The sequence below is a fragment of the Chiloscyllium plagiosum genome, chromosome 30 (genome assembly GCF_004010195.1).
Source record: "Chiloscyllium plagiosum isolate BGI_BamShark_2017 chromosome 30, ASM401019v2, whole genome shotgun sequence".
NCBI classification, from domain to species: domain Eukaryota; kingdom Metazoa; phylum Chordata; class Chondrichthyes; order Orectolobiformes; family Hemiscylliidae; genus Chiloscyllium; species Chiloscyllium plagiosum.
In genome coordinates this window covers 31,027,486-31,052,447 of record NC_057739.1, presented here as the reverse complement: position 1 = coordinate 31,052,447, position 24,962 = coordinate 31,027,486, and the positions used below count along the sequence as shown (strand labels likewise).

The 24,962-nt window shown below is 41.4% G+C and overlaps 2 protein-coding genes across 6 annotated transcripts in view; one reads left to right on the top strand and one right to left on the bottom strand.

The window, feature by feature from the left end:
• Nucleotides 1–21,893, top strand: part of angptl2b (angiopoietin-like 2b) — a 46,943-nt gene extending 25,050 nt beyond the window's left edge. For both annotated transcript variants that reach the window (XM_043720245.1, XM_043720244.1), the window contains exons 3-5: nucleotides 17,634–17,827; nucleotides 20,526–20,796; nucleotides 21,664–21,893. In XM_043720245.1, coding sequence (XP_043576180.1) covers nucleotides 17,634–17,827; nucleotides 20,526–20,796; nucleotides 21,664–21,863 — 665 coding nt within the window. In that variant the 3' untranslated portion in view covers nucleotides 21,864–21,893. The remainder of the gene's footprint in view (nucleotides 1–17,633; nucleotides 17,828–20,525; nucleotides 20,797–21,663) is intronic.
• The window catches only part of LOC122564867 (ras-specific guanine nucleotide-releasing factor RalGPS1-like), a 706,864-nt gene that overhangs the window by 388,187 nt on the left and 293,715 nt on the right, over nucleotides 1–24,962 (bottom strand). The gene's annotated exons all lie outside the window — the stretch shown is intronic.

The following is a 24,962-nucleotide window of genomic DNA, read 5'->3' as shown; positions in this document are numbered from 1 at the left end:
AATAGGAAACATGTCTGCAACGAGCTGGGTCCTGGAGCTCACGTTCTCAGCTCACACATTCACCACCGTCCGGACTTCTCTGTACAGCAACCCCCAGAATGGGTCAGTCCCAACAGGCGTAAAAGGGGGAAATTGGAAGGGGAATTAAAATCTTCAAAACGGTTTTGTTGAAATCATAAATAATTTCCCTACAATCTTAACATTTGCCATTATTACACAGTTGGTTTCAAGTCACTTCATCCATAGATGCTCAGAGAACCATCAGATCTCAACTGCTGAAGCAGTGGTTCACTACCACATCTGTCAATGCCAATTAGTTTGTACATTTTATTCAGTTTACCCTAATGCCACTGACTCTGGCAGAGTCAATGTTAAATGAAGGTGCAGTCCTTTTTAGCAGAGGACTGGAAATTACAGCACAGAATGCACAACAGATGTTTAATTCATCAACAGTGCAGTTATAGTATACGCTATTTGTAGAATTAGACTGCCCATCATACCACATTTCAACCAGAAAAACGAGAGCTGTGCAAACATACTTAAATGCAACACAATTTTCAGAGCAATAAAGGAGTGACTATTTTTACAGCTGTTTAAGTTAAAAATTTAAAAGGAATTGAAGATTTGCCACCAAACTTGTTCTCACACTTGATATATCTAGAGACAGTCCCCAGTAGATGTGAATCGGAGATGTTCACTGATGACAGCACAGGGTTCATGACTTGTCAAACACTATAGCAGTCCAAGCCACAACACAACTGGAGCTGGACTACTTTCATGCTAGGGTTGAAGCATGGAAAGAATGTTACTTGCCAGGCAATGGCCATCTCCAACAAGAGAGCATCTAATCATCTTGCTCTTGACATTCAATAGCATTACCCTCAATGAATCGCCCACTAACAATGGTAACTGGGGTTTACCATTGCTCAGAAACTGAACAGGTCCAACCAACTAAATACTGAGACTACAAGAGCAAGACAGAGGCTTGGGGGAATCCTGCGGTGAGTAACTCATCTCATGACACCCCAATGTCTGTTCACCATCCACAAAGCTCAAGTCAGGAGTATGACGGAATATTCTCCTCTTGACTGGATGAGTGCTGCTCCAACAACACTCTCAGGCCACTTGGGATGGGCGATAATGTTGGCATAGTTGGTGACTGTCCCATCCCTTATAATAAATCTTTTAAAATAATGTAGGTTAGGACAGCGCAGAAGGCAGTTTAGGTATGGCCAGATCCATTACTGAATAGCTTGCTAATCCTTATTTTCAATATCCATATTTTTAAGTTGTTGCTGGAGAACTGTCCCAGCAGGAGTGAGTTAAATTTAATACGGAATCAACTTTAATGTTAAAAGTCACCTGGAGTTATTCGGTGAAATCAAAAGTGGTTAAATCATCGCCTCACTCCATGAAAACACCAAAAACAATTCTGATTTTCCCCAATTACAATGTTCATGCTGTATCAATGTAACAGGAAACCTTTTTGCATGGATTATTTGAGGAAAAAAATAGCATTGATACGATCTTGCTGAGTTTTAAAGTACAATGGGTCAATTTGAACCACCAACACAGTCATTCACTTGAGATTCAAATTATGCTACTGTTTGCACTGTAATTTCAAAATAAAATGGAACTTTTATAATCCATTATTACATTTTAAAGCTGTTGCCTACATTTCCTCGAGTTTAATGTTCAGGTTTTAACAAATACAAAGACTCTGAAGCTTACACGGTTGGTGGGGGGGGGAGGGGGGGGAAGGTGGGAACACAGTCGTGGGGGGGGAAATCAATAGTGAGCAATAATCCTGGAACATCAAAGAGAAAAATTGGTGGCCCAGGGAGAGAGGTTTCAATATTATAGGATGGAGCTATATATAAAAAAGGAGATTTTGCAATGCCATCGTAATGATAGCATTTGTCGTTCAACTATTGTAGGGATTTTGCACAAATCTCTATTTGTTTCAGAATAAAGGAGAAAGAGCATCAGAATTCAATGGGCTGAACTCCATGGAGTCTGACAGAGCAGGAACAACTGCACGGGGTGAAGGGTGTTCATGAGGTGGGTGTGGGATAGCAGAGAACCAGACGGGAGCTCCTCGATTGCTTTCCTGGCATTGACACTAACAGTCTCACCACTTGTAGTGTTTGGTAACGCAGGAACGGGATGTAGGAACTCCCATCTGGGACTCTGCTTTTCCCCCAACCCCATCAGTTTTGGTAGGTGGGAAGGGCTGGATGCAGCAATCACGCCCGTTGACCCTGGGATAGCAATGAGTCGCAGTAGTGAATCACAAAGACAATATCCCCGAGCGCAGCAGAATATAACGATGAACCAAGAATTTAATGGGATTCTTGGCGAAGGCTTTGGATTGCTACCAACAGCCACTGCTCCTCAGGGAGGCCACGTGGCTAGCCTGTTATGTGCCTGAGAGCAAGTTTGAATAAAAATTTGTTTTTTTTTAAGAATTAACAAAGTGAGCAACTGAATCACGAGGAGCATGGATAGGATAAATAGCCAAGGTCTTTTCTGGACTGGTAGGAGAGTCCAAAACTAGGCGGCAAAGGTTTAAGGTGAGGGGGGAAAGATGGAAAAGGAACCTAAGGGACAACTTTTTCACGCAGAGGGTGGTGCGTGTATGGAATGAGCTTTGATTGTATGAGGAAAGGCTGAGGCACTTGGGGCTGCTTTCATTGGAGAAAAGAAGGTTTAGGGGTGACTTGATAGAGGTGTACAAGATGATTAGGGGTTTAGATAGGGTTGATCATGAGAACCTTTTTCCACGTATGGAGTCAGCTATTACGAGGGGGCATAGCTTTAAATTAAGGGGGTGTAGGTATAGGACAGATGTTAGGGGTAGATTCTTTACTCAGCGAGTCGTGAGTTCATGGAATGCCCTGCCAGTAGCAGTGGTGGATTCTCCCTCTTTATGGGCATTTAAACGGGCGTTGGATAGGCATATGGAGGATAGTGGGCTATTGTTGGTTAGGTGGGCTTGGATCGGCGCAACATCGAGGGCTAAAGGGCCTGTACTGCGCTGTATTTTTCTATGTTCTATGTTCTATGTACCAGAGGAAGTGGTGGAGGCTGGTATATTTAAAAGGCATCTGGACGGGTACATGAATAGGAAGGGTTTGGAGTGATATGGGCCAAGTGCTGGCAAATGGAACTAGATTAGGTTGGGATATCTGGTCAGCATGGACAAGTTGGACCAAAGGGTCGGTTTCTATGCTGTGTGTCAGTATGACTCTATGACTCTGATTGTGTATGAGGTGGTGGTCATAGAAGGAATTAGAATGACAGTTAGCACAGACTCAGTTGAAGAAAGAGACTTTTTGTTTTATTATTTTTCTCCATGGCAACAACACAGGAGATTAATTAATATAACAGTACAATATGTTCTTGTACTCAAAAACATATTTTACACTTTAATTGTTTCTTCCCATTTGTTTCTGATACATGGTATTTCTCTTGTTACCAATAAAAATAACCCATTGAAGCAATGCATTCAAATGACGTATTTTCTGTGAGCATGGCATAATCCTCACCATGTTCACACAGAGGATTGACTAACCCATTCAGTATTCTGTGGAATTTATAAGAATGAGAAGCGAGCACACAGAAAGATACAAAATTCTTAAAAAAGGGCTGGTGCAGATACAGGAAGGATGGTTTTACTAGCTGACGGTCTTGAATCAGGGGTCAGAGAGTCAGAATCAGAGGTAAGCCATTTGGGACTTGGGTAAGGATGGATCTCTTCACACAGAGAATGGTTAATCTCTGGGATTCACTACCCCTGCTGAGCCTAAAAGCTCACTCATTGACTAAGTTCAAGACAGAAATTGATAAGATTTCTCTACTGACTTCAAGGGATCTGGAAATAGTGCAGGATATGGTGTAGTGCATGACCAGCAGATAATTAGAAATCATCTAGAATGATGTAGTATCCTCAAAAGGATGACTGACCTATTCCTCCAGGCAAAAGTGAGGACTGCAGATGCTGGAGATCAGAGTCAAGATTAAAGTGGTGCTGGAAAAGCATAGCAGGTCAGGCAGCATTCGAGGAGCAAGAGAATCAGGAAGGGCATTTGCCTGACCTGCTGTGCTTTTCCAGCATCACTCTAATCTTGATTCTGACCTATTCCTCCTCCCATATTTCCATGGCAGCTTTGCACAATTAGCGATTACAGTGCTTTTACATCAAAGCTGGCACCCAAAACCCTCAGCTCAACAGCTCCCTTCCATTTCACATCTCAAGACTGTAAGAGATAAAAGCTAGATCGTCAGGTTACATTTAAAAAGTTACCCAGTTTACAGCTGTAGGTTCCTTCGGCAAATCATTGTACATAGGCAGGTCAAGACTCAAAGTTACGTCTTCACAACTGATCTTAAACCTTGTAAAGTTGCCAGGCTGTTACATAGAATTCTTGCTCGGAGTCACCTGACTTTGCTTTGTAAACCAACACTGAAAAAGATGGATGTCTAAATAAATCCAGACAAGGTCTCCCTCATCACCACGACCCAATTCTTTCATTCCAATGTTTTACTTGAGTTTGAGTTTGATTCATTGTTGTTACATGTACTGCAATACAGTGAAAAGTGTTGTTTTGTGTGCTACATGGGCAGATTGTACTACACAAAGTGCATCAGGGTAGCAAACAGAGCAAAGAATACAGTGTTACAGCCGCAGAGAAGGTGCAGAGCAAGATCAGAATTAATATCCGAGAGGTCTGTTCAAAGGTCTTTTAAAAGCAGGAAAAATAAACAGTTCTTGAATCTGTTTTTGTGTGTTTTCATATCTTTACATTATCTGCCCGATGGTAGATGGTGGAAGAGAGTATGACCATGGTGGGAGGAGTCTTTAATTACGTTAGTTGCTTTCCCAAGGCATTGGGAAGTATAGATGGAGTCAGTGGGTGGAAGGCTGGTTTGTGTGATGGATTAGGCTGTGTACACAACTCTCTGTAGCTTCTTGCAGCCTTGGGAAGTTGCCAAACCCATAATGAATATATTCTTTTCATGATCCATGTGATGTCAGATATCATTTACAATGGACAACTACAGAATTGGGAGAGCTACGAGATTTTGAAATTTCGTATCGAAAACAAAGTAGTTAGAATAGATTGATACCCATGTATTTAGGTTAAGGGCATTCTCATTTGTTTTGCTTGTGAGTACCACACCCAAGACCATCATTGGTTGCTCATCACTTTCAGAAAGTGGTGGTGAGGTGCTGTCTTGAACCGCTGCAAGTCCTTTTGGTGTAGAACACCCAAGCTGAAGTTGGGTGTCCCAGGATTTTGCTCCAGAGAAAAAGAAGAAATTGTGGTATGTTTCCAAGTTAAAATAACGCGTGGCTCTGAGGGGAACTTGCAGTTGGAAGTGCTCCCATGCACTGCTGCCCTTACCCTTCAGTCAGTGGTTGGAAGGTGCTGTTGAAGGGAGTATGGCACACTTCTGCAATGCACCTTACAGTGACCGACCACCAGGTGTTGGTGGTGGATTGGGTGGGAGGTAGCAGGGGGAATGTTTGCACTGACCTTCTTGAATGGTGTTGGAGCTGCACTCATCCAGGAAAATTGGGAGTATTCCATTGCCCTCCTGATATATGCAGGTCTTGTGGTAATGAATTGTGGTAATGAATTCGGATTTAAAAACAATGAAAACCAATGACAATTGTCAGTAACTGACTAATGGTCAAGCATACTTTATTGTTTCCAACTCTGTCAGAGCCAATTTATATAGTACCTTTCATGACCTTAAGATATCAGCCAATGAAGTACTCCTGAAAGGTCACAGACATAATAATGGGAACTGTGTCAAAGTATGCCTGCATTCTAGAGATCAGGAACTTAAATGTCCACATGTTGTTTCTTGAGACAACTTGCTAATTTGACAAGTTTAGAAAACACAACTCAGGATAATTTGTGCACAACTGGTAAAGAGGACCCCTCCCCCCAGGCTCAATCTTAACCTTCCTCTCTGAGCAGACAGCAGTTACATTCATCTGACGAAAACAGGTATTTTCCTCAAATATTTTAATTCGATCCTGATAACATCATCAGGCAACTTGACCATTGTGGGGCAAGCTCTGTAGCTTTCTCACCAAGTAAGGTCAGAAGACCATCTGGAGCAGAAACAGCCATTTCCACGGTACAACTGCACATTTATTTAAGTAATTTTGTCTTTTAATTAATCTCTCTACATCTTAAAAATATTTCATGTGCATGGTGAGATATCCATTTTTCTGCTTTTGCAAGCTTCCTTAAGTTCTCTCTAGGGCTCCTGTTGGTCACTCAAACCAATTGATCATTTTTAATTTGGAAAATGGGGCAATTGAGACAAAGCTATGAATCACTTGTCTGCAATGGTTGTGAAAGGGGAGGTTCTCAGTTTCCAGTCCATGTAGCAAAGTGAACATGATGCAACCTCTCAGATTAGAGAAACATGCGCTAAAATTCTTGGGGTCCATCTTTGTCACATGGAACCACGGGTTACCTTTAAAAGGCAGCAGCATCCTATTCATCCACTTCCACGGTACATAAAGTATATCAACTAAATAAGTCAGCGGGATACTTATTTGCTCTTACAATTAAAAGTAATGTTTATTTTAATACATGAATATGTCAAAATCAAAAAAGCCTCCAATACAGGTATGTGCAGGAGAATCTGTTTTTTTGATAAAGAAATTCTCATGGAGCAGTGTCTTTGTTTATTTATTGTTGCTAATTCTTTGTTGGTTTTCTCTGCCGTATGGAGAAGGCTGGGAAGTGCATCTGGTCATTGAGAAGCCATGAATGAGACTGCAATAAATGTTCGAACGTTAGGTTTAGGTTTTACTGTCCCATATACTCTAGGGATACACATCACTCTCCAAGTGCTCTACTCCCAGCTCCTGGCGGACAAAGAAAGCGTTTTCGTGATACCCTCAAGGCATCACTAGTGAACTGCAACATTTCCGGAAATCACTGACCCAAGACCATCTAAAAGTGGCGGAGGAACATCTGGGAGGATGTTGAGCACCTCGAGACTTGTTGTCGGGAAAAATAATGGAAGCCAGGCAAAAACAGCGAAAGGAGCGCACTTTCACAACAACACCTTCACCTACCCCTTCCCGTGACCACCACTTGCCTCAAGTGTAACAGAGCCTGCGGTAGCCGCATCAATCTGTACAGACTCGCCCTGAGAGTGGGAGAGAGTCTTCCTCGTCTGCGAGGGACTGTTGGTGATGACAGTACAGTGAAACGGGTGCAAGGTTACCATTCGTGCCGCCATCTTAGGTACAATGGTACCTGGGTATAAAAATAGTGAGGGGTGGCAGAGCTCCTTCAGATAATGTGTCCATGTTCATGACTTTCAGTAGCAAAGGGCAATGTGCTGTTTAAAATAATCCTGTGCGGATTACCATGTTTTGGTTTCTGTCCATATACAGTATGTTTTCAAAGTGTCTATGAACAACAGCTGGAAGTGCCACTGTTGTCCCAATTTAATCAGGACTGTAATAGCCTGCCTGCTGCAACGTAATTCAAGACAGCTGTTAATCTGGACAAGACTGAAATGAATCGTTTCCCTAGAAACAATGTAGGTGCTTCCTTTTTAAATCTTGGTTCTCACAATAGCACCAGATGGCTTTCAGACTAACAGGTTTTGTCAGGGTTCTTCTGCTGAAGTAAAGCAAATGGTCATTCATGCTCATCCTTCAAATGTCTTTAATACTTGAGGCACCAAATGCCAGAAATGGCCCGTCTTTTATTATTCAGCTGTTAATGGTAAATATTCAGCCTGCCAGCAACATTCTAGGCCCGCTGGAATTCTCTCTATAACCTAGTCTGTCAAAATTAAGACTTAAAAAGCTGCTGAAAATGCACAATATGATCTATAACTCATTGGAGTTGGTGGGTATGTATGACACAGAAATCCAAATAAAATACATTTTGGGAAAGACAAAAGGACAGAGTGTTGCTGGGCCATTTTTGTGTTTGCCGTAGATTCACTGTCACATTCGGCATCTACTCTAATGGGACCAGCTCATTTCTCCACAGCTTCTCACACTAATATGATCAGCTGGTACTATACATAAAAAAATTAATTAGATTTCATTGTGCAATTGGTGAACTTCTATGAAACCATGACACACATACATGAATGACTGCTTTTTTTTTTGAAACCCTATTTTTTCTAAATTCAACCCGCTCCAATAGGCTATTAAACTCCTCAGGAGCAGGTGGGACTTGAACCCAGGCCTCTCTGGCCATGAAGAAGGGCTTATGCCCGAAACGTCGATTCTCTTGCTCCTCGGATGCTGCCTGGCCTGCTGTGTTTTTACAGCACAACATTTTTCAACTCTGGTACTCCAACATCTGCAGTCCTCACTTTCTCCTAGTTGATCTTAATCTATTGCGAATCCTCTTGCAAGGATGCCTACCTTAAAGAAGCTCTCCTCCTCCCTCTACAAGGATCTCAGTGAGGACTGCACTCCCCAGGTCATCTCCTCTGCCCTGAAAGCTCTTCAGCCATGTCCTGAAACAAGCTTGCTACCACAGCCACATCTCTTTCCTCAGCAAGTGCCTACGGAACCAACTGACCCCGCATGGACTCTGGACCAACACAATTTGGACCCAACCAGGACAACCAGTACCTGCAACAAATCAGAGGCCTCCAGCAACAGACCTCCCTCCGGATCCTCCGCTCCACGCTCGCAGCCATGCGCCGCCACCTACACTCCCTGCAGTCAGCCCTGCCCCAGCTCAGGACAACACTCTCACAGACCTGCAAAGGACCTCTGCTGTTCTTCATCCTCAGAAGAATTCACACACTGAACAAACACCGATTTGTTTGTACAAATACCCAGGAAAAATGACAAACGTTGCAAATCTATTCAAAGAAAATAAAGTGACATTCATCCAAGGTAGATGAGCATCTCTCATTCCTGCCTGAATCACAGACTTCACAACAAATGCAGTGGTGCCTGAATTTGGTTCATTTGTTTTAAGGCTTTAACCAGTATAGGCCACAGGCAAGCCAGTGACATTGCACAGATCTAATATCTAACACCATTTATTCATAGTAAAGTACAGCAATTTGACACATTCAACCATGATTAACACCAGAATTCTAAGCTGATAGGTGCTATCATAACTTGAATATTATCATTTGGCTGTGAACACGAGACTGCCAAAACACAAAATCTCTAGCATGAAATATTTCAGAGAAATTCTCTAACTTTCTCAATGAATAACTTCCAATAATTTCCAAAGAATACAACAGATTTTTGAGCGCACTGCATTCTTCCTATCGCCCACCAAACTCAGGATAACTTGATCCACATGAGTGAGCCAGAATATGTCATGTGTTTGAAAACATCCAATTGTATCACAAGTTTAATTATATCAAAAAATAAGCTAATAACATGTGAGAGAGTTGGTGTATTATTGACCTGCCAGCCCTTCAATTAAATGGAAAAAGCAGGTGCTCAGTGGGAAGTTGCTGATGGTGAGTCCCAGCATGTGTGGTTCCCTGCAGTTGGAGCTGGGAGAGATGTGGGTAGGGAATTATTGTTTTCTCAGCTGTAGGTCAGACTCACCACACTTCAGGAACTCCATACCAGTTGGACTAATATAGTCCAACTGGTATGGAGTTCCTGAAGTGTGGTGAGTCTAATATAGTCCAACTTATATAGGCCTTCCTGAAGAAGGGCTCATGCCCGAAACATCGATTCTCCTGCTCCTTGGATGCTGCCTGACCTGCTGCGCTTTTCCAGCAACACATTTTCAGGACTTATATAGTGACTAAGAGAAACTGGTGCTGATATTTTAACAATGGAAAGGTTTTATCTGGTGAATGAGATGTACATTTCCCTTGTCCAATGTTCAGGCAATGAAAGAAACAAATAGTGTTTGTCCAAGAAGTGTAATTTTAACGTTTTAAAAAGGATTTCTATTTTGAATGTGAAATCCCACAAACAGCAATAAGATAAAGTTAAAAATCACACAACACCAGGTTATAGTCCCACAGGTTTATTTGGAAGCACTAGCTTTCGGAGCACTGCTCCTTCATCAGGTAGCTCCAAAAGCTAGTACTTCCAATTAAACCTATAACCTGGTGTTGTGTCATTTTTAACTTTGTCCACCCCAGTCCAACACCAGCGCCTCCACATCACAGCAATAAGATAAAGGACCAGTTGAAGACTTTATTGGTGCTGTTGAGGGATAACTGTTGGCCAGGACAGCCCCCCTAATTAGCCTAAAAAAAACCCCACTGTGTCTTTAACATTCATCTTGGAGGACAGAAGGAACATTGATCTAATAAACTTTCAAAGATGTAACTTTTCTGCTATGATATTATTCTCAAATTCTACAATGACAGTGCAGTGCAGATGTGATAGGTCTCTGGAACAGGATTTGAACCCATGACCCTGAGTATCTAGAATGCCATCACAGAGCAAGGGCTAAAATTCTGTGCATCAAACCACGTGTACTGCATGTAACCTCATATGATACATTGTTGGAACTGTCCAGATCGCAAATAGCTCACAAGTAAACAGACAATCATTCAAAGATCTAAATCTACAAATGTCTGGAATAGAAATCAAATATCCTTTCAGAGACTAATCATGCCAATAACAAATTGTCAGTCTGATTAAATAACAATGGTGTCAGGGATTTTTGATTACACTGTCACTCTCTCAGGGTTAAGATATTTGTAAGACAAAAACATTTTAAAAGTCTGTTGCTAGCTGGCTGAAATATCCATGTTCTTCAACTGAGGTAACTTGGATTTTCAAAAGGAACAACACAGCTCATTTTGGACTTGACAAAGCGAAAGGAGCAAAGGTCACACATATTTATCCCTGTAGATTCAGTGATGTGGGACATCACTAACTAAATGCAATATGTAGAAGCCCAAAAACAAAATTACTTGTAGGGATTGACTACCAAAGACCAATCTCCATGCAAGATTGTCATCTGCGAGTTGTAGATTTTAGAAAATTAAGTAATTTTACCAATTTTCAGGGAGAAGGTTAATTTCACCTCATTGACATACCGTTGCTATAACAGACTCAATATATAAGGTAACAGTGACCATCAAGCACAAGGTGGCCTTTTGGTGGGATGCAATCGGGATAGATATTTTCTGATTGACCTGTTCAGAGCTGTGACACTGCTGTCATACTTGAGAAGATGGTGAACTGAAATGAGAGCTATGAGCACGAGTGCAGGACTAATATTCAACACTTTCTGGAGTAAATTAGTTTTCTTTAATACAGTACACAGAGCTGTAGGGTTTAGCTTACAAACGTATTGATGTTACTTGTGGTACAACAGGGAGCAGCTAATGTGGCTCAGAATTTCAGTCAAATGGAATTATTCTGAGGTGAGTTTGTGAACCAAATCTTGAAGGTTCAATTTTCTCCAGGAATAATTAACAAACATGGTGTCATCGCCAAGGTGACAATATTTCAAACTAGAACTTAAATTTTGTAGACCTTGTTTTAAGGTCAAAGTTTTGATTTCTGCTAAATATGGCATCAACATACATGAAAATCCACAAACTACAACATTCCTGTAAATTGAGATCTAATAACAGGAGGACTAGATTATTTGATCCTGGCTGCGATTAGATCCTCGCTTATACCCTGTTGACCTTTGTAATGTTACTCAATTAGTGGTCAACCCCCATATAAGCTGCAGTAGCCAAAGGTACTTCATTTGGCTACTGCATACGGAGTGTAATATTTGCTTGGCATGGGTACATGTGGGATGCTGCCTGACCTGCTGTGCTTTTCCAGCACCACACTCTCAATACAGGACAACACCACAACAGCAACCAAGGGCGGGCTATAAATGCTAGCCAAGCCAACAATGCCCACATCCAAGGAATGAATTGCAAAAAAAAATGGACCACATTTAACACACACAGACAAATCATCATTCTGTAATGACCAAATCTTTCTGATAATTTAATCCTTCAGTTACACCACTCGCAACTGTTAAACAGAAGTTTAACCATGTTTGCAACTACATAACCATTGAGAACCATGAAATATCTAAAGGTTTGATAATCTGGGCAAGCGATTAACTTGTAAAAGTAAAGCACATAGGATTGGGGTGGGGGAGGGTGGTGTACTGATGTACAGAGAAACCGTGGAAACAATACGCACAGAAGCGGGGCATTTGGCCCATCTTGTCCATGTTTGATGCACTTTCTAATCCCATCTTCCTGCACACGGCCCATAGCCCTGCAGCTTACAGCGCTTAAAGTGCATATCAAGGGACTCTGAGTGTGTTTCGGGCCTCTGACCCCCCAGCCAAATTTCAGATACCCACCACCCTCAGCATAAAAAAACATTTTCCTCACTGCCCTTCTGACACTTAACTTCAGTCTATAAACCATAGACTTTTTTCAACTCTCTGCCAAGGGAAACAGCTTCCCCCTGCTCACTTTATCTCTACGCCTTGCAATTTTGAATACCTCACTCATGTCACTCCTCAGCCTTTTCTGTTCCAAGGACTCTACGACCCTCTCCAATCTCTTCATGTAGCTATAATTCTCCAGCCCTGGCAGCATTCTAATAAACCATCTGGAACTGGTTGACAGACCGGAAACAAAGAGTAGGGGTAAGTGGAGTATTTTCCGAATGGCAGCCAGTGACTAGTGGGGTACCGCAGGGATCAGTGATGGACCCCAACTATTTACAATGTAAATTAATGAATTAGATGAGAGAACTAAGTGCAATATCTCCAAGTTTGTAGACAAAACAAGGCTGTGGGAGGATGAGCTGTGAGGTTGTTGTAGGAATACTTTGGTGTGATTTGAACAAGTTGAGTGAGTGGGTAAATACATAACAGCTGAAGTATAATATGTTAAAAATCACACAACACCAGGTTATAGTCCAACAGGTTTAATTGGAAGCACACTAGCTTTCGGAGCGACATTCCTTCATCAGGTGATTGTCAGCTAGTGTGCTTCCAATTAAACCTGTTGGACTATAACCTGGTGTTGTGTGATTTTTAACTGTACACCCCAGTCCAACACCGGCAACTCCAAATCATGAAGTATAATATGGATAAATGAGAGGTTATCCACTCTGGCAGCAAAATAGGAAGGAGTATTCTTACTTGAATCAGGACAGACTGGGAAAGGGGGAGCGGCAGCAAGACCTGGGTGCCCTTATACACCACTGAGAGTAAGCATCCAAGTTCAGCAGGCAGTGAGGGAAGCTGTTGTTATGCTGTAAACATATTCTCCACCACCTCAATCCTGTGTGCTGTATGGTGTACTGACATGTACAGAGAAACCGTAGATAGCAAAAGAATTTGAGTACAGGAGCAGGGATATCTTGCTCTAATTGTACAGGGCCTTGGTAAGTCCATATCTGGAGTATCGTGTGCTGTTTCGGTCTCCTGATCAGAGGAAGGATGCTCTGGCTACAGAGAGAGTGCTGGGGAGATGACTACCTCTGGACAGTTCATCCAGAGACTCAGGTAATACTCTGGGGACCCATCTTCGAATCCTGGAAGATGGTGGAATTTAAATTCAACAGAATTTAATTTAATTCTGATGACCATTGTCAATTGTCAGGAAACATCCGTTGTCTGGTTCGCTAATGTGCTATCTTTACCTGGTCTGGCCTACATGCGATTCCAGACCTACAGCAATGTGGTTGGCTCATAACTTCCCTCTGTGAGATGCCCTCATCCCATGAATGAATAAAAATAAAGATCGATTTCTGGCATTTTACAACTGATGAATGAGAGAAACTGGATTGATTTGGATTATATACAATCGGAGTTCTGAGGAACAAAATTCTAACAGGACTAGACAGGATAAATGCAGGAAGGATGTTGCTAATGACCAGGAAGTCAGGGGTCACAGGTTAAGTACACAGGGTTGGCCATTTAGGACAGAGATGAGAAGAAATTTCTTCAGCCAGAGAGTGAGTAGCCTGTGGAATTCTCTGCCACACAGAAAACATTTGAGGCCAAAACATTTTAATGTCTGCAAAGAGTTAGAAATAGTTCTTGGAGATAAAGGAGTCAAAGAATACAGGGAGAAAGCGGGACGAGAGTGCTATGATCAGCCACGATCATAGTGAATGGTGAGGCCGGCTTGAAGGGCTGAATGGCCAAATGTTTCAAAAGCTGAAGAAAGACTTTCCATTTGAAAAGGATGAAAGGGTTGGAGATAAGGACTGTGATGCTGATTCTGTGACTCAGGCTCATTTTTAGCTGAGGTCTTCACTGGGATCACCGAATTCAATCTACAAAAGGAATTTTTTTTTTAGGTGGAACCGTTGAAAACGATGCTGTTGTACTTTGGGACAGTCTTTGCCATTCTTCCATGCCATACTGTACACCAGAGAGGTTCATCTTACATTTGGCCTAACACTTACAGTGCAAAACAAAGTACTGTTTGGCCACATATTGGAAATGCAGCAATTTAGCACAATCTCACATAGTAGCAGAACGGTCACCAGGAGATCAGGATCAAAAGGGAGTATTATAAAAATTACATGACATCACTAATATGTTATAGGCATATTTTAACCTTGTTGGGCTGTATCATACAGTTGTTCAAACATTAAGATGTCCCTTGCTTATGCCAATACTGATATTCAATATCTAAATGTTTTCAGTAATATGGTGCTGATAATTGGAACACAGACACACACAATCTCACATTCCCAATAAGATGCATGTATACTCTATATAGATACACATACACCGATGTTTACCAATATATAAATTTACATGTTTACTTACAATGCAAACAATCTGCCGAACTATTCCGTCTTTGACCCCACAACCATGCAATAGACAATAGGTACAGGAGTAGGTCATTCTGCCCTTTGAGCCAGCACCACCATTCATTATGACCATGGCTGATCATCCTTAATCAATTCCTGTTCCTGCCTTATCTCCATAACCCTTGATTCCACTATCCTTGAGAGCTCTATCCAACTCTTTCTTAAATGAATCCAAAAACTGGGCCTCCACTGCCCTCTGGGGCAGAGCATTCCACACACCCACCAGTCTCTGGGTGAAGACGTTTCTCCTCATTTCTGTCCTAAATGGCCTACCCCTTATTTTTAAGCTGTGTCCTCTGGTTCGGGACTCACCCATCAGTGGAAACATGTTTCCTGCCTCCAGAGTGTCCAATCCTTCAATAATCTTATATGTCTCAATCAGATCCCCTCTCAGTCTTCTAAACTCAAGGGTATACAAGCCCAGTCGCTCCAATCTTTCAACATAAGATAGTCCCACCATTCCAGGAATTGACCTCGTGAACCTATGCTGCACTCCCTCAATAGCCAGCATACCTGAAAGAGCCAAATCCTAGCTTGGATTTGGACTATGTGCCAGGGCTGCTCTTGGATGTTTTGTTCAGCTGAGCTTGCTGCTATCCAAGACAGGAGCCAAAACACACTTCACTCGCACTGTTCAAAGCTCCCCAAAGGAAAACGGAGCCTGTCGGTTGTATTTCTCAAACATATAGTCATTAGCTGACAGCCTGATTCACGGAGTGAACTGATACTCCCCTAATGTTAACAGACCAAGCAGTCAACTGTAATAAGAACAGGTGTCAAACTTCTTGTTCCTGAACAGCTGTAAATGTGCTTAACCTGCTCAAGGAATTCTACATCAGTCTACAAACATTCATTCAAAGTGAGGAGCAGAAAGAGACCACTTGACTCTTCAAGCCTGCCCTGCCTTTCAACAAGATCATGGCGCATCAGTTTGTTTTGAATTCCAAATTCCTATCTATCCTGATAACCAGTCATTCCCCTAACAACAATTCGCCTTGGTCTTAAAAATACTCAGTGAAGTTCTCCACCCTACAGCCCTCAATACCTTCTGAAGCAGAGAGTTCAAGTCCCACAGCCTCAGAAAAAATTTTCATCTTCCCTGAAAGGTTGACCCCTAATTTTGAAACAGTGTCCTGTATTGCTGGGTCTGTTGCCCCTTGCATATCCATCTTGTCAACATCATTCAGGACTTTATACACTTCAGTCAAATCACCCCTCACTCTTCTGAGCTCCAGCCTTAACAAGCCCAACCTGTCCAAACCTTCTCCGGAAGCCACTTACTCCAGGTGGCTAACTCGGAAACCATCTCTGAGCATTGTCTGCAAAGCATCCACATCCGCATCCTTCCTTCAATAAAGGAGAGCAAAATTGTGCCCAGTATTTGAGGGGTGATCCCACCAATATCCTGCATAATTGAAGCACAACACTGTCACCTCTTTGTTCAATTTCCATCATAATAAATGCCAGCATCCCCCTAGCTTTTTTGATTATATGCTGTACCTGTGTTCTAAGCTTGTGACTCAAGCCCTTGACCACCCAGATCCCTCTGCACCTTGAAATTCCAGAGTCATTACATAATACTGTGCTTTCTGGCCCAGATTCCAAATCACTTGACCAGAGCTCAGCTGACTTTCAATTTTATATTATGGCATAATAGGAACAGGGGGTCCACAATTGTGGGCATATACCCAAAAGTTGTGAAGTGAGTGAGGTATAGCTGGCCATGGCATTCACAGGGGCACTGCTGCAATTGTACTGGCCTGCTGGTTAGCTGGTTGTATTGGTAGGTCAGCCATCTACACTGGGAGCTCAGGTGATTGCGCATGGGGTAAATAAGCCTCGAAAAGAGAAGGTTGCATTTCTTCTCTTGGCTTCAACTAATACATTAGTGCTGTGGAAGTTGGCTGAAATGAGGAGAGAAGAAAGATGGTTGACTGGATTTCTGATATCTTCCTGGAGACAAGCATGGTTCCTACAATGTGAAAAGCAGGTGCCCAATAGTATCACTGAGAGTGGCTGTGTGTAATTAGGAGATAGGAACAGCCTCCCACCCAACCTTCAAACAGAAACTGCAGGTTTCAGAGCCTGAGTGAAAATGATAGAATCATAGAATCCTTAATGTGGAAGCAGGCCATTTAGCCCATCGAGTCCACAACGACCCTGTAAAGAGCAAACTACTCAGACCTACCCCACTCCCCTAACTCTGCATTTCCCATGGCTAACCCACCTACCCTCTACATCCCTCGACATTGTGGCCAGTCCAACTAAAAACATCCATTTTAATTTAGTTTTACTTTCTCATTGATAACTGCAGGTTCTCTTGACAACATTGAGACTTTGGGACATTAAATGGACTCAGTGGCAGAATGTTATATTACGTATCACATTCTCTAACTTGGCGGTATTTGAATACCATGCAACTTGTGGTGAATAGCCAAAACACACATTACTCGCACTGTTCAAAGTTTCCCAAAGGAAAACAGAGCCTGTCAATTGTATTTCTCAAACATATCGTCATTAGGTGACAGCCTGGTTCACTGAGTGAACTGATACTCCCTAACGTTAACAGGTCAAGCAGTCGACTGCATCAAGAACAGGTGTCAAACTTCTTGTTCCTGAACAGCTGTAAATGTGCTTAACCTGCTCAAGGAATGCTACATCAGTCTACAAACATAATGAGGAGCAGAAAGAGATCATTTGACTCTTCAAGCCTGCCCTGACATTCATCATGACTAATCCATTTGATCCTATCTATCCCAAATTAAGTGTTCCCTGTCTCCCAAAAAGGTTTAATATGCTTTGCATTTCTTCACTTGATGTTCTGCAGGGCCATGGAAAGACTGTTTAGAAGCCTCGGAGGCTGGCAACGAAGCCACTGGTATCTACCTGCTGAAACCTGAGAACACAAACCGTCTTATGCAGGTCTGGTGCGACCAAACGCACGATCCCGGTGGTTGGACAGTCATCCAGAGACGACAAGACGGATCAGTGAATTTCTTCCGTAATTGGGAGGTTTACAAGGTGAGCGAAGCTTTTCATCGCAGTAAGTTTGTTTCAGATCAAAAGGTGGTCTTGGGCATTTCAAAAGGAGGCTGCAACAGTTGGCGAGGGAGAGAAGGCATTGAGGGGCACACTGCTCGGGTGAGCTGAAGTTTGGAGGGAGGCAACGTAGGCATAGCACCCACGTTTGGGGGCGGAATGACCTGTTCATGTTTTGTAATTAGTAAAGATCACTGAAGCTTCCTAAAAAACTGCTGGTTTATTTGTTGCATTTGACATCATAAATTATCTGTTGTAAAGATTTATTCTTTTCTGAATAGAAAGGAAAGGTTTCTCCTAAAATGCAGGTTCGGAGGCAAGTGCTTTGAATACCTGGGCCTTCCACAGTCACTGAACTATTTTCCAAACTTCCCCATTCAAAACATCAAAAAAGGAAAAGTATTGGAGCGATTCGAGAATGCCATTAGTAACACACAGCCAATGGAATGGTTAAGCTATTTATTGAAAGGGTTTTTACAGTCCAGACTGCAACAAGACTCAAGAGAACATTTCAAAAAAAGGAGTTGGATACTTGTTTGACAAAAGGAAATACATTCAGGACTAAAGGGAGAGTGCAAGTGGGGTCTAACTGGACAACTCTTCCAAGCAATGATGGGCTGAATGGTCTGCTGTGCACTTTGACCCCCATCTCCTTTTTGAAAATTCAAGCTGTTTTTATTATTATGGAAAAAGCTAGTGCAGGCGAAACTCACAGGTGACAGAACAGAGTTAAAAACTTAACCCAATCCAGTTAAATCCGATATGACAACTCTTCTTCATCACTTGCTGAATTACTCCTGCAGTTTATTTTATTTCAGCATCCATGTTGCTTTTATATGCACCTTTGTATCACATTTAATGTAGAAACGGAAACTGGAGTTTGTGGAATTCAGAAAGCAAACTGAAACTTTGATTTCTGATTGCGGTTTTTGAAGTCAACAGCACAATTCAAAATAGCCAGCCCCTGAATTAATGGGTCACATTTTGCTGCAGCTGGTTTACAGCTGCACAAATAAGCCTTTTACTGCTATACATTCGCCTCTGTACAGTATTAGCAGAACAAACATTAGCAGAAATAACTGTACAAACAAATAACTCATTGGTCTTGTCCCTGCACCTCTAATCAAAAGTCATAAGTTAATCATTCCTGTGAAAAGAAGCTTTTGGTCATATTTTTTCTAAACATTCTTGCACCTCTTGTTCTACTGTCCTCCTATAGTTGGTAATACCATGGATCAACCTCACATTAAACCTTCACTTAAAGTTGTTGTTGCACTCCAGAAGTTACTACTTTAAGTAAAATAACTTCTAATCTGGCAAACATTAAATGGTTATGCTAACAATACACTGTTAACAATGTTAGAGTGAAACATCATTCAATAAAGCAACATTAAGTGGGCCTTACTGTCTCTGTGGCAAAAGGGAGGACTGCAGATGCTGGAAATCAGAGTCTAGATTAGAGTGGTGCTGGAAAAGCACAGCAGGTCAAGCAGCATCTGAGGAACAGGAAAATCGACGTTTTGAGCAAAAGCCTTTCATCAGGAATCATTCCTGATGAAGGGCTTTTGCCCGCAACGTCGATTTTCCTGTTTCTCAGATGCTGCTTGACCTGCTGTGCTTTTCCAGCACCACTCTGATCTAGACTCTTACTGTTTCTGTACCTGACCTGAAACATTTCTCCACAATTCCCTCTCACCCACAAGCCAAACAGATTTAAAAAAAATCAAGCATTCCTTATGAAATATCAGAGAAAATAAACTTATATAACGCTTTCCGGCCAATGAACAGTCAGTTTATAACCAGTGAAGTATTTTGGAATTTTTGTTGTAATGCAAGATGCATTGCAGTCAATTTTGTTGACAACAAGCTTCCACAAACAAGGACGTGGCAATGACCAGATAATCTATTTCTATGATGTGGGATTGAAGTATTGGCTAGGACACCGGGGATAACTCCTGCATTCGTCTTCAATATAATGCCACAGACAGCCTTTAGATCCAGCACAGGAGGCAGATGGGACCATAGTTTAATGTCTCATCAAATAAATCGCACGTCCAAGAGTACTGTGCATCCTCAGTGCTGCACTGGAGAGCCAGCCTCAATTCCTGTGCTTAAACCTTGAAGTGGGACTTGAACAGGAACCTTGGGATTCAGACAAGAAAGTGCTGCCGAGTGAGAAACAGCAGAGACACAAATTAATCCTGTTAAACCCAATTTATAGATCATAAAGGAGGTTTAGAAAAGACACTTAATTTTATCCGTTCCAGGCTTTTTGAAGTAGCAGGCAACTCCTTAGTGAATTATTACAGGGAAGAAAGGTTAAGGTACAATCTTTACTTAGTGCAAAGAACAAAGAATAAACAATTCAGTATGACAAAATTATATGTCAGTCAGAATTTCACAGACTGCACAGAGGTATAAAACATATTGATAAATGCTAGTATAACTCAAGACGCCCAAGAGAAAGCATAATTGCAACGCCTTCGGGCAGTTGTAGACTGATAACTGGCTATTGCGCTGATCCTTGTGGTAGGATTAATAAGCTTTATCACCCATCATTCTTTTGGGGGTTTTGATTATCAGGGGAGGTAAAAACCAAATTATAGCTAAAGCAAAATCGTTCAGTATTCTGAACTCAAGCAACTTAAATTTAATGTTTTTTCCTGATATTTTACCACAGCAAGGGTTCGGAAACATCGATGGAGAGTACTGGCTTGGTCTGGAAAACATTTACTGGTTGACAAACCAAGGGAATTACAAGCTATCAATCACCATGGAGGACTGGCAGGGACGGAAGGTATTTGCTGAATATGCCAGCTTCAGACTGGAGTCCGAGGCTGACAATTACAAGCTTCGGTTGGGACGTTACCATGGAAATGCTGGTGATTCCTTTACTTGGCACAATGGAAAACAGTTTACTACACTGGACAGAGATCGTGATGCATACACAGGTAATAACAACTTTATACAAAGCCAGAGTCAAAAATTAACTGTGACACTTCTCAAATTGCATTTAAAATACTGCCAGAATGCTTCTATTTATTTACCCTGGCATCTCAAGTAGTTTTATTCTCCTCCTCTGTTTTACATCTGGACTGTCAGAATTAGGACCTATTCCTATTTTTAGTCAATCTTTTCCAAGGCCAGAAAACGTACCTTCCTCAGGCTTTGTAAGAACAAATCTATATAATGAAAATCTAAGGTTGTTCATCATCTTCCCTGTATCTCACCACTCTGAAAGGAAGAGGATTCATTGTACACAAGCCTAATCCTAATACAGGAGATAGTGTTGTCAGATTGCTTGTAGTAATGTCCCCGGATCAATTGATTAATTTAGGTACTTCTTTCTTAAACAAAAAACAGAAAAATGTACCAGTAGAGTTCACAGACATCAGAAACTCTGCACAGTGCCAGAAGTTTCAAGTGCAGTGTGACCATTAGCATCATAAAACTAATGGCAAACCATTGTCAATGAGAAACGTTGGCACACAGACATTGGTCATAAACCATAACAGGCATGGCCAGGCTTGTGCATGGTAAAGGAAGCCTTATGTTCTATGTACGTTAAAAACTTTTCATAAAGTGGAAAGATGGTGGAGAGGCCATTGTTAGACTGGGATGGACAAAGTCAGAAGTCACATGACACCTGGTAATAGTCATTTAAAATCACAAGCTTTCGGATCACTGCTCCTTTGTCAGGTGAAGTCAGGACTTGTGTCATGCGACCTCTGACAGTCTCCTTACAGAGAAATCAAATTATGCCACATTTGAATGATTCCTTCACAAATGTCCTGTCACACTGATTTTTCTTTTTGTAGGTAACTGCGCACACTATCAGAAAGGTGGCTGGTGGTACAATGCCTGTGCACATTCAAACCTCAATGGTGTATGGTACCGTGGTGGACATTATCGTAGCAAGTACCAGGATGGAGTGTACTGGGCGGAGTTCAGAGGAGGTGCTTACTCTCTGAAGTCTGTTACTATGATGATTAGACCCAATCCTAACACTTTCCATTGAAAAAGAACTAGGTGTCTTGGAACACTCAGACGTAGAAATGAACAATAGCACTCTGTATATGAAATCCGCCTTAAAATCAACATATGTACCAAGCTGTGCTTATTCTTCGAGATGAAAAGAAAAATACTTCTATGTATTTATTTCAATTCAAAAAGTACAAATTTGTAATGTCATGTATACAAACATTTTTCTCACGTAACATCAATTTTCTCGTGAAAGTGCCGAGTTCACAGTATTTGTACTTGCAGTCTTAAAATATAGTATTGTAATAAAATGCCAGTGTGTTTGGGAGGATGTATTCAATCCAAAAACATGCATTGAAAGAGCAATCTGGTAAATTCCTCGGATACAGCAAACTGCAGGCCTATGCAATATTTGTGTCTCACAGCAGGATTTCATTTGTTCCAGTATTCTGACGCAGGAAAGGAGTTCTGATGAATCTATGGGTATGTGTTGTACTCTAGAAACTCGGCTCCGAGAATTTCCACAGATGAATATTTCTTTAAAAATTGTCAAATCAAGAGTGCATGCTAAAATGCTTTCAGTTTTTAAACATGGATAGATGTTGAAAAAAGCAAAATGGTCATGCGCACCCAAAACGATCTCTTCTCAAATTTTGCTAGTCACTTCGTCTACTGGCCGCTCCCAAGCATGGAGTCAAATTTTTCAAAATAAAAGAGGGGCAAAAGTGAACTATGAGGTAAATGTGCAACTTTAGACAGCTTTGCATCTCAGAAACATGTGGGAATTCAAATGTGTGCCATCTTCTAGCTGGTAGTATGAGAAATGTGTTCCACTGTTCCCAAGATGTAATAATCCTGGTTTACAACCACCATGTCTGCTCAGATCAATGAAGGGCACAATTTATTCCATTGTCAAGGAGCAACTTTGCTGCTTTCGGAGGTCAAACCATTGCCCCATTTGCATGACGAGACACCAGCATGACACAGCATTTGAGGGGGAATAAAAAGAGAATGATCTCGTGTGATAAGGAAAGAACGTTGGCCCTAAAATTCACCATGTGGTCACCAGTGTAACTGCCAGCACATTGACGTGAAATTTCTCCTTCCATTATTTAAGTGGAGGCATTAGCACATTCTTGTAAACCCAGTGAAATTAAGCCATTTTAAGAAGGGGGTCATTTATCCAGTGAAAGTAATACAAGGCATTTCACAACACATTAAGCATTCACAATGGGATGTTCCATCACAATCTCCCATCCTTACTTTTCTTGGGGGTGGGAGTGGGGGAGGGGGGTAGGGATGGATGGAGGCAATTGAATTATTATTTTGGGATTGCAGCTTGAAAACTTAAGACAATGGGAATGACTGTGTGCGTGCTTGTGTACGTATATGTTTTAATTCTCAATTTTCTATCTTTTGTCCATTGATTTAAGAATCTTCTACAGGTAAATGAATATAGCCATAAATATTTGGGGTGTGGGATGGGGGTGGGTGGAAAATGGGCTGCACACCCTTTTTTATTTATGCAATTACTCATAGTACTTTATTATAGTAGTTCTACTGCATTCTTGTGTACACCTTCCCTATGTCTTACCAGCTGTTAACAGCCTGTAAAATACACTTTGTGATTCAAACTTTGAGGCTTCATTGTAGAGTCAACAAAAAAAAAACGTATTGCTATTGGCAGAAAAAGAGTTTTGTCTTTTGCAACATTGAAACTGTCAAGACAATATAATCTTTAACTGCTGCAATAAATGTACTTAAAATAACATTTGCTAGTATTATTTACACTGAACACTGAGGACCAAGCAAGCTGCAGAAAGCCAATATGTAGTGCTCCAGTGTACAGTTCATCTGGTTTCATTACTCTAGTGGTGATCAGGGACCAAACAAGGTCACTCCTTCTACACCATTTCTGAAGCAGTTGATCCCTTAGCAAAGCAGCATCTGACTTGAATGCTTAACAGCTGTTGTTGGCAAAGGACTGGGAACGAGCATAAAGGTGTAGCAGAGGGGGGAAAGAAAGCAGAGAAAGAATGAATTGATGCATACAGGTTAGCAATTTTGCATTTACACTACACTGGCCAGTATCAGTTTAATCTCCCAGCAGATACATTGTAAATGCTGAGACAGCTATACTGGTTAAACATTTTGTTTAGTCTCAGATCAGATTTTTAAAAAAAGAACATGTGGCTACTTATATTTAAACCAGGCACAGCAGTAAAAATGGGATTTACATCTCACTGGGTGTTGGACCACAAAGCAGTTTCATATTGCATTTGCATAATGGATGAGACTTAGAGTAGAACTGCACTGCAGATTAAAAGTGGACAGCAATGATAAGATTGTAGCATCAACATTGCCCAAGAATTCACATGAAATGCAGAAGTGTTGTCCATATTTATTTGTCAGCCAAACTGCCATCAATCTTTGTATTTGATTTAGTCACCAAATATAGAATAATATTGACCATTATACCAGTAGCAAGCAAAGACCTGGCCCCGACAACAACTTGCAGTTACATTGCGACTTTAACATGGGAAAACATTCCACAATGCTTCACAAGATGATTTTTGAACAAAGAAGATCTCAAGAAGTTAAAGTAACAAAGCAAAGTCAACTTCCAGTTAAAACATTCCTCAAAATAAACATACCATTTCACTTAGTACAACATTTAACACTTAACAGAACATTAGTTTGCGATTCTAAATTTCTAGTCCAGTTACAATACCACCAAGCCACCACCTCCCCTGGATACTGAATATATTGTTGCTAATTTTGCTGATGGCACAAAGATAGAACGAAAGTTATGAAGAGGATGTCCCATTGAAGACATCTTAATCAAATGGGTAAGCATTTGGCAGGGTAAAGTACAGAGCTGAAAAATGTGTTGCTGGAAAAGCGCAGCAAGTCAGGCAGCATCCAAGGAGCAGGAGAATCGACGTTTCGGGCAAAATTGAATTCAAATTCCACCATCTGCTATGATGGGAATTGAACCAGGTATCCCGAATATAATAATACTACTAGGCCATCACCTCCCCTTGATGAGGTGAGAAAATTCACTTGGCCTCAGAGAGAAGCCCTCCATGAAACTCAATGAAACTGACACTCAGCCCAAAAATAATGACAGATTCAA